Source organism: Pinus tabuliformis, chromosome 5_2 (assembly GCF_031772625.1).
Source record: "Pinus tabuliformis cultivar Carrire ecotype Pingquan chromosome 5_2, CPIR1, whole genome shotgun sequence".
NCBI lineage: Eukaryota > Viridiplantae > Streptophyta > Pinopsida > Pinales > Pinaceae > Pinus > Pinus tabuliformis.
Window position 1 is genome coordinate 923,873,891 of NC_142306.1, and position 10,923 is coordinate 923,884,813.

General features: G+C 36.3%; 1 protein-coding gene across 1 annotated transcript; it reads left to right on the plus strand.

Moving 5' to 3' along the window:
* Positions 1-236: 236 nt before the first annotated feature.
* On the plus strand, positions 237-1,088 carry LOC149162289 (uncharacterized). Its single transcript, XM_089435142.1, has one exon. The coding sequence runs from the start codon at positions 237-239 to the stop codon at positions 1,086-1,088; it is 852 nt and encodes a 283-aa protein (XP_089291268.1).
* The last annotated feature ends 9,835 nt before the right edge of the window (positions 1,089-10,923 follow it).

Sequence of the window (10,923 nt, forward strand, 5' to 3'; positions counted from 1 at the left end):
GGTATTCAGACTGGCAGCCCATGGGATGGGAGATTCATTACCAAAGATATCAAAAAGCGTGGAAGGAAAACAGACCTCCAACGAACAATCAGAATAGGAGAAATGTTAGTGGAGTCAGGCAGGTACTCCAAGCTAACAAAGTACTACAACTCCCTTCATAATCCTTCCCAATGAAGTTAATATCATGGAATATCAGAGGGCTCAATGGCCCAGGGAAAGGTAGACTACTTAAAAACATGATTATGCAAGAAAAACCACAAATCCTTTTCTTGCAAGAAACCAAATGCAATTCAAGTGCTCTGGAAAGAATTGCAGCAAAAGTCTGGCCAGGAGGTCTCACCACTGCCGTGGATGCCAATGGGGCATCTGGAGGCCTTGCAATCTTATGGGACGCCCAAGCTATTAGGCTCAACAACATCCATGCAAATAAGAATTTCATCCAAGCAATTTTTCACATCATAGGGACAAATATACACGGGCTTTTAACCAATGTGTATTTCCCCCAGGAGGCTATGCATAAAGCAGAAATCCTGAACACCCTCTCAGCTATCAACACTGATAGGCCGCACCCATTATGGATTTCAGGGGGCAATTTCAACATGATCACTAGGCTGGAAGAAAAAAGGGGAGGCAGGAACAGAGGAAATCAGGAAGGGAAACCCCTAAAAGACTTTATTCAGAACAACTGGCTTATTGACCTGCCTTTCAATAATGGACTCTTTACTTGGAGCAACAAAAGAGCAGGGCTGCATCAGATCGCCTCCCGTTTGGATAGATTCTTGCTTTCAGACAACGCTATTCATATTGGAGGAGACTTTGCTGCTTCCATCTTGCCTTACTCGGGATCTGATCACTGGCCAATCTCCCTTCAATGGACTCATCCTGGCAACACGATCCAAAGACCATTTCGCTTCGAGGCTTTCTGGATGTCCCATCCGGATTTCAACAACTTAATTAACTCAAAATGGAACAATTTCTCCCCTCCAAGTGGTTCAAAGATGTTTCAATTTCAGCAGAAGCTCAAGCATCTCAAAGGCAAGATCAAACATTGGAATCACACTTCTTTTGGTAATATTTTCCAGGCTTAGAACACCCTCGATCAAGATATGAAACTTCTATAGAAGAGGATTATCATTGAAGGCCGTTCCGATGACCTGTCAAAATAGGAAAAAGTTCTTGAGGTGCAAATCACAGATAGGGCCAAACAGGAAGAAACGTTATGGAGGCAAAAATCAAGAAAAAGATGGCTTAAGGATGGCCAAAAAAAATAAAAAAATTTCATAGTACCACCATCCAACGCATAATGCATAACAATGTAACTCACATTCAAAATGAGCAGGGGGCTAAGGTAGAAACACATGAAGAAATTGAAAGCGAAATACTAAACTATTTCAAGCAAGTGCATCAAGAGCCACATGGAGACAGATCACGAGCCATAGAAAAAATTACTCAAAATATTCCCAAAATTATTTCAGAGGAGCATAACCAACTTCTTCTCAAGCCTGTAGACTTACAGGAGGTTCAAACAGAAGCTCGTTCGCTGAAAGCGGGGAAGGCACCAGGCCCGGATGGATTCACCTCCAACTTTTTCCACAATTTCTGGGAATTGATAAAAACAGAAGTTTGGCAGGTGGTTGAGGAATCAAGAACCTTAAGATGGATGTTTCCTGGATTGAATGCCACATTCATTGCCCTGGTTCCCAAGGATGATCAGCCCAGTACTCCCGACAAATACAGGCCTATTGCCCTATGCAACATAATCTACAAGATAGTCTCCAAAGTCATCGCTTCCAGGCTCAAATTGCTGCTTCCTCTCATTATTTCGCCTGAGAAATCTAGATACGTCGAAGGTCGGCAGATTACGGATGGTATCATCCTAACTCATGAAATAATCCATTCCCTGAAGCAATCCAAGAAGCCAGGTATGCTCCTTAAGATAGATCTTTCAAAGGCTTTTGACAGCTTAAGTTGGTTGTACATTAAAAAAACTCTAACTGCTTTTGGTTTTGCTCCTCCTTGGGTAAGATGGGTTATGAGTCTCTTATCCTCCTCCTTCTTTTCTGTTCTGATCAATGGTATTCCCTCCTCTCCTTTTCATCCTTCTCAGGGAATTAGGCAGGGAGACCCTCTCTCCCCATTCCTTTTCGTTATTATGGCAGAAGGATTGGGCCGAAGCATTAAATTAGCTCAGCAATCTCAGCTCCTTAGAGGCTTGTCTCTTCACAACTCTTCCGCCTTCACTCACCAGCAATTTGTTGATGACAACATGCTCTTTGGTCATCCTTCCGTCCAGGAAGCTCGTCAGCTCAAATCTTTACTGACGGACTTCTCGGATGCCTCAGGAGCTACGATCAATAAATCCAAATCCCAGATATTCTTTTTCCATACCCCTGCTATTACCCAAGCAGCTATAGCCCGCATTCTTGGATTTTCTATTGCCGTCCTTCCCTCCAAATATTTAGGAGCTCCTTTAACTACCTCGGCCTTGAAGCATTCCTCATGGAAGATCCTCCTAGAAAAATTGGAGGCTCGCCTTTCCTCTTGGACACACAGAGCCCTAAATATGGTGAGTCGTCTAGTCCTTATAAAAGCCATTCTTCATTCCATGCCGCTATATCTTTTCTCCATTCTCGCGGCTCCCAAATGGGTTCTCAAAGAAATCAAGCATCTCCAAAGATCCTTTTTCTGGGGCAGCACAGGTCACAAACGCAAATGGGCTCTTGTCAAATGGGATACAGTTTGTCTTCCAAAGAGCGGCGGTGGTACTGGATTAAGGGATCCTTCTTATAGCAATGAGGTCATGGGGGCCCGTATTTGGTGGAAATGGCTTACTACGCCTCTCAACCCCTAGGCTACTCTCTGGACAGCAAAGTATGCAAGCAATCGCCCAACGGAGGAATTAATACGAATGTCAGAAGTTAGCATGGGCTCCCTAATCTGGAATTCGGCCAAGCAACATAGAAGCCTCATTCAGCAGCATAGTTTCTGGGAAGTTAAGAACGACAACACTGCAAGATTTTGGGAAGATTCCTGGCAGCAGATGCCCAAGTTAAAGGACCTAATTTCTCATTTGCAACTTCCGGAGCAGGACATGCAGACATATGACAAGGTTAAAAACTTTTGGAGTCCCTCTTCTACTCAAGGATACAGGCAATGGACCAAAGCGGATCAAATTCTAAGACAAGGAACACCACAAGTTCAACAAACTCTTGACTCAGAATTAATGAAAAGAAGAATACAACTATCTAACGAAAGGGATATCCTTAGATGGGGATATGAAGAAAAAGGTACCTTTACTACAAGAGAATCTTATAATATCATTATCAAGGAACATATGGTGGAAGACCCTCTCTGGAGCAAAGTCTGGGACCGTACCAACTGGCGGAAAATTTCCACCTTTCTCTGGATCCTATGTCATAACAAGATCCTCACATGGGACAATATTAGGAAGAGGAACTATCATGGGCCCTCTATGTGCCCTAACTGCAGACAAGAGGAGGAATCTGTAAAGCATCTCATGCACTCCTGTCATATTGCTCGCAAGCTGTGGGAAAAGGTCAGTTTCCGATGCCAAAAGGAAGGAAGAATACATGGAGACATCATTGCCATAGTTCGCAACTAGGATCGAAATCCTTATCAAAGCAAGATTTTAAATTTCTTATGGAAGCTCATTCCGGGCTTCCTCATGTGGACCATCTGGAAGGAAAGAAATCGTAGAATCTTCAAGGATCACTCTGCGCCTTTGGAGAATCTTTGGAAAATTATCTGCCAAAATATCAAGGAAACCATCTCTCTCCATACCTGGTATCAGGAGGACCTTCCTACTATCCCCCAAGAACAAAACATCTGGGCTAATTGGAACCTTCAGTGGAATCAAGAACATGTTGTCAAAGGAACAACGCCTCTGTTGGGTCGTTCACCTGAAAAGTGGCTCCCCCCTCCCAAGCATACGTTCCAGCTAAACTTTGATGGAGCCTCGAAAGGTAATCCAGGTAATTCGGGCTTTGGAGGGATTTTCAGAGACTATAAGGGTGATCCTCTTCTATCCTTCCTAGGATCAAAAGGATGGGATACCAATAATTTAGCTGAATTGGAAGGTCTTTGGCAGGGTCTCATTCTAGCTCATAATCAGGGATTCTTTCTGCTTATCATAGAAGGCGATTCTCAGATCATCATAAATATGGTCTCCAAAATTATGCAAGGAACTCCCTCAAGTAAAGTGAGCAACAACTGGAGAATGGCGAGAAGGCTTGAGCACATTGAATTCTGGCTCTCCTCTCACAGGTCGATCACTTTTAAGCACATCCGCCGGGAAGGAAATAAAGTAGTTGACTTACTTGCTAACCTTGGAGTTGAATGTGGATTGGATCTTCATAGAGGATAAATTTCCAGATTAGCCTCTGAAACCCAACTCAAGGAATACCAAAACCTGGTGAAGAATGAAAAGAAATAGGAAGGAGAAGAGCACCCGAATGCGGGTGAATTAAATGTGAATTTATGGAATTAATTAAGGGCACAGGAGCTTGGTCCTGCCAGCTGCAGAATAGCGTTGTTCTCCATGCTCAAATCTGGCTCAAGCTGGCTCACCTAAGGCGAGAGCGATTCTACCTGAAGACTGACTTAAGTGCTCACTCTATCCGAGGCAAGGCTATTGCTGATATAATCATGGCGAATATGGCTCTCCATCCCATTATTTACTCCCCATCTTCTTGCCTTTGCCCGTCCCTTGTTGCATTTCTCTGTAGGTCGCTCTCGGTGGTTCCAGTGGTTGGAATTCCACTTCCCTCTTTCCATTCTCAGGGCTGTTCTTTGGACCTAGCTCGAATTCTCTTGGTGTTGTCTCGTCTCCCCTCCAAAGATTCCTGTTTTTCTGAGCTTTCCCTCCGTGGCCTCACCATGGTCTGTGAATGCATGAGAAGCCACCATGGAGGGAGCCGTGGTGGTCGTGGGCATTCTCAGACGGCTCACTCTGTTGATCAACCCCCGCCCCCTGCTACTCAGCCCTTATCTCAGGCGAATTCGCCTCCTCTCAGCCCATCCTGTAGGCCTTTCCCGCATAATGCTTTTCAGTCTACTCATTTTAAGTTTCAGAGCAGCCTAAACAGGCCCATTATCACAGCCAATATCACTGTTATCTTTTCTGAAGAAGAGGCTCCGCCTCAAGCCACAACGCGCACTTCGGCTGATCTTTCTCAGGGTGGTCATAGAAGGGTAGGAAGCCATGGCATTGAGCAGAATTTGGCAGATAAAGGCAAGGTGGATAGGCGTGGTGAGCAGCATGACAAGGATGGTGCTCCTCGCGACACTCAGCCACTAGGTGGCAACTCTCATGGAGCCTATGTCTCGATGGCCATTGCAGGTAGCTCGAGCGACACCCGTCCCTCGTCAGTTCCTCCAGGCGACAGTGGTGCTGGTGATGTGGCTAGGGATGAAGAAACGTGGTATGGAAATGCATGCCTGGTTGTGGAGGAGCTTCCGGACTAGGACGTGGAAATGTGATGCCACCTGGACAATGTCGTGTCCTCCCAGTTTCTTTCTAGTGGTTCTTTTGGTTAAAGTTCAGGCGGTTTTAGGATGGTGGTTTTGGTTTACCCTTGACAGATGGGTAGCTTGGTTCTTTTTTCCTGGTGGGGCAGCAACCTGTAGCTCTTCTGCAGATTTGGTTTGCATCTCTGTTTCTTGTTTCTGGTCTTGATAGTTTCAGGTTCCTATGATCTTATCGTTGTATTCTGGTTCCAATGTTTGGCTCCTTGCTTTCTGTAACTGGTTCTCCCATTCTTGGGACAGTTTTGCTGCGTTGAATGCTCTCAGATGCTCTTGCCTGAGGCTTCAACTTCTTTGTAACATTATTTTGATTTTCCTTTAATAGAATTAGTCTTTACCGAGAAAAAATAAAATTCTGCCTACCTCCATCCACTTTTGACTAGGCTATATTGAGTAAAATATAATAATATAAGATTTCATTTTACCCAATATTTATGTTCAACGGAACCACTTCTTATTGTAATTTTTCTTTATATTTGAACTTTAAAATTAACCAAACTCAACTATAAAATTAGCAAGGGTGAGGTGGGATATTGAGTAAAATGTAATATTTAGTTGGTGGAGGTGGTAATAAATATCTGATTCACCTTTTATTAAAAAAAAATCTTTATATTTGAGGTTCTTAAGTAAACTTAACTCTTCTGTAAAAATTTGATTCCAGTATGGTAGAGATGTTGTAATCTATTAACCAACCTAGATCCATCTTAACCTTGGATCTACCAAGGGTGGAGAGGGATCAAATTTCTTGAGATGAAAAGCTCTTTTAAAGTGAAAATAGGTTTGATCCCTCTCAACCCATGGTAGATCCTGAGATAAGATGAATCTAGGCCGGTATAACAATAATTGCATACAACATATTATTTATAGAAATATACATTTTAAAATTTACTTATTATTTATATATTATTTCAATATTTATATTTTCTTTTAATCATTTAAATTAAAATTATATTAAAATTTATTTAATTATTTTTAATAACTAAAATATGTTTGGATTAAAACAATTAAAAATTATAATAAAATTTCAATTATATATATATATATATATATATATATATAGTGTTGAAGGTTAGCTTAATTGGTTGATTTCATCTTGCTAAGAACACCTCCTTAATGAGGTTAGATTATTTTTGTCCTTTTATATTGATATTCAATAAAATGAAACATATTTGCTTAGAAATCTAATATTTTGGATTGAAGACTAAAATGATTCACTCAAATACAACAAATTAACATATTTTCAAAAGAATTTTTAAACACCTCCTTAATGAGAGGTTAGTTGACTTTTGTCCTTTTATATTGAGATTCAATAAAATGAAACATATTTGTCTAAAAAACTAGAATTTTGGATTGAAGAGTAAATTGATTCACTCAAATACAACAAATTAACATATTTTCAAAAGACTTTTTAAACACCTCATTAATGAGAGGTTAGTTGGTTCTGGTCCTTCTATAGTGAGATTCAATAAAATGAAACATATTTGTTTAAAAAGCTAGAATTTTGGATTGAAGAATAAATTGATTCACTCAAATACAACAAATTAACATATTTTCAAAAGACATTTTAAACACCTCCTTAATGAGAGGTTAGTTGATTTTTGTCCTTTGATATTGAGATTCAATAAAATGAAACATATTTGTTTAAAAAACTAGAATTTTGAATTGAAGACTAAAATGATTCACTCAAATACAACAAATTAACATATTTTCAAAAGACTTTTTAAACACCTCCATAATGAGAGGTTGGTTGATTTTTCTCCTTTTATATTGAGATTCAATAAAATGAAACATATTTGTTTAAAAAACTAGATTTTTGGATTGAAGACTAAATTGATTCACTCAAATACAACAAATTAACATATTTTCAAAAGACTTTTTAAACACCTCCTTAATGAGGTCAGTTGGTTTTTGTCCTTTTATATTGAGATTCAATAAAATGAAACATATTTGTTTAAAAAACTAGAATTTTGGATTGAAGGCTAAATTAATTCACAACTATAAAATTAGCAAGGGTGAGGGGGAATATTCAGTAAAATGTAATATTCAGTTCCATGGAGGTGGTAATAAATATCCGATTCACCTTTTATTAAAAAAAATCTTTATATTTGAGGTTCATAAGTAAACTTAACTCTTGTGTAAACATTTGATGTGAGTATGGTAGATATGTTGTAATTTATTAACCAACCTAGATCCATTTTAACTTCTCATCTGCCAAGGGTCTAGAGGGATCAAATTTATTGAGATGCAAAGCTCTTTTAAAGTGAAAATAGGTTTGATCCCTCTCAACCCATGGTAGATCCGGAGTTGAGATGAAACTAGGGGAGTATAATAATAATTGCATTCAACATATTATTTATAAAAATATACATTTTAAAATTTACTTATTATTTATATATTATTTCAATATTTATATTTTCTTTTAATCATTTAAATTAAAATTATCTTTAAATTTAATTAATTAGTTTTAATAACTAAAATATGTTTATATTAAAAAAATTAAGAATTACGGTATGTATATATATATATATATATATATATATATATATATATATATATATATATATATATAATATTTTCTTTTAATAATTTAAATTAAAATTATCTTTAAATTTATTTAATTAGTTTTAATAACTAAAAGATGTTTATATTTTAAAAATTAAGAATTATGGTACTTATATATATAGTTGTGTGTTGAAGGTTAGCTTAATTGGTTGGTTTCATCTTGCTAAGAACACCTCCTTAATGAGAAGTTAGTTGATTTTGGTCCTTTTATATTGACATTCAATAAAATGAAACATATTTGTTTAAACAACTAGAATTTTGAATTGAAGGCTAAATTGATTCACTCAAATACAACAAATTAACATATTTTCAAAAGACTTTCTAAACACCTCTTTAATGAGAGGTTAGTTGATTTTTGTCCTCTTATATTGAGATTCAATCAAATGAAACATATTTGTTTAAAACCTAGAATTTTGGATTGAAGACTAAATGGATTCACTCAAATACAACAAATTAACATATTTTCACAAGACCTTTTAAACACCTCTTTAATGCGCGGTTAGTTGATTTTTTTCCTTTTATATTGAGTTTCAATAAAATGAAACATATTTGTTTAAAAAACTAGGATTTTGGATTGAAGACTAAAATGATTCACTCAAATACAACAAATTAACATATTTTGAGAAGACTTTTAAACACCTTCTTAATGAGAGGTTAGTTGATTTTTGTCCTTTCATATTGAGATTCAATAAAATGAAACATATTTGTTTAAAAAACTAGAATTTTGGATTGAAGACTAAATTGATTCACTCAAATACAACAAATTAACATATTTTCAAAAGACTTTTTAAACACCTCCTTAATGAGAGGTTAGTTGGTTTTTGTCCTTTTATATTGAGATTCAATAAAATGAAACATATTTGTTTAAAAAACTAGAATTTTGGATTGAAGACTAAATTGATTCACTCAAATACAACAAATTAACATATTTTCAAAAGATTTTTTAAAATTCATTGTATTATATTTTTTGAAAAATACATATTATATCTGACCTGTATTGTTATTGATTTATTTTCATTTAAGAATAATGTTGTATTTTCATTTCTTACCAGAAATCTGGTTTATATCTATACATAATTTACCATTTTTTAAATTAACTAGACAGATAGAAGAATGCAGTAACAATAATAATAATAAATGTGACGGCCTTATTTTCTTCAAATTGTGAATCGGTGATTCAATACTCGACTTGTTGGAGGTGCCACACTTTTCAAAGGTGGCCCATCGTGAGTGGAGTGGAGTAGAGTAAACGAGAGTACAATATTGAATCTCCAGGAATTACGCAATGAACCAATCGTTTCACAAAAATAAGTGGCGGAGAAGAAAAGGTGAGTCGTCCACAACGCTTGTGATGGGAACTTGCACTAAACAAGAACGCACCATTATGGCGAGCGCAGACGAGAGAAAAGAGAGGGATGGATTTAAATGTTGTGGCCAGCGCAGACGAGAGAAACGAGAGTGATGGACATAAATGTTGTGGCGAGCGCAAACGAGAGAAAAGAGAGTGATGGATTTAAATGTTGTGGCCAGCGCAGACGAGAGAAAAGAGAGTGATGGATTTAAATGTTGTGCCTGGGTGACATCTAAATCCAATTCTGCTGGCATCCTCAAATTAAGAGCAGAGCCTCCTTTCCATAGACCAAATCATAAGAGGTAAAACTAGTATTTGTCTTCCAAGTTGTATTATAGGTTTAACTGGTGGCCAATAGTCTGTTTTTACACAGTTCCTTCTGTTGTTGCTCACAACTTTAATTTATTTTTTTATAATGTTATTTTTTTATTTGACCTTAATTTTTGTGTTTTAGTTAAATTTAGTATATGTTATATTTTTAGTCTTATAAATGAAAAGCATTTTTCATGTGACAATATAATTTTAAGATTTTTTGTTGTTTAAAATATATTTTTGAATGCATAAATAAATTCAGCTCTATGAAAAATTATTGAACCACTAAAATTATGAAAATTAAACAATTTAAACTCAAATTTTTAAAAATCTTTATAAGAATTTGATTAAAATTAATTTAAAAAATATATTAAAAAACAATTCATTTATAAATTAAAATACACTTATATTATATAATTTTATTTTCTTAATTAACTAAAATTGCAAAAATAATAATAATAATAATAATAATATATTATATTCCTCACTGTAATTCGATTAGCTCAGCTCATGATCGTGGTCCCCATTAATCATTTTTGCTGTGTGATTTCCCCATCGTCTTACTTTTCAAACGTGGTCCCGATTAATCACAAACTCGCAGTAAACAAGACCCCACCATGATCGTGATTTCCCCATCGGCACGCCAAGGAATGAAGTGCTCATCTTTCACAGCCACGATGCAATGAACATTCAATCGTTCCACAAAATTAAGTGGCGGACTAGTCCAGAAGAAAAGTAAGAGTCGTGAACAAAAGAATCCAAGTTTTTCCACAAGGTAGGTATTTGATGGAAGCATGGGGAAAATTTCATTTTATCCTCCATAATCCTTATATGCATTCTCACTTGTATATATCAATTTTTGGTGGTTATAGTGTAAGTTAGTTGATATTCATTAATAAGTTAGTTAGAAAGTGGTTTAGTGATTATAATTATTATAATAGTTAACCTAAAATATTATATAAAGAAATATTAAAATTATATAAAAGAATATTAAAATGACTGTGAGTATAATGTGATGCATATTAATAAATTGAATAAGGGTGGAGGTTTTACTGCAAGAAAGTTTCTTTATAAGAATTCTAGGCTCTTATTATTTGTAGTCGTTAATTTTCGAATACCATTGTTCATGATGTTTATTCACATTTTATTCAAAT

Coding starts and splice junctions, on each gene's coding strand:
- LOC149162289 (XM_089435142.1), top strand. CDS start 237: ATGATTATGCAAGAAAAACCACAAATCCTTTTCTTGCAAGAAACCAAA.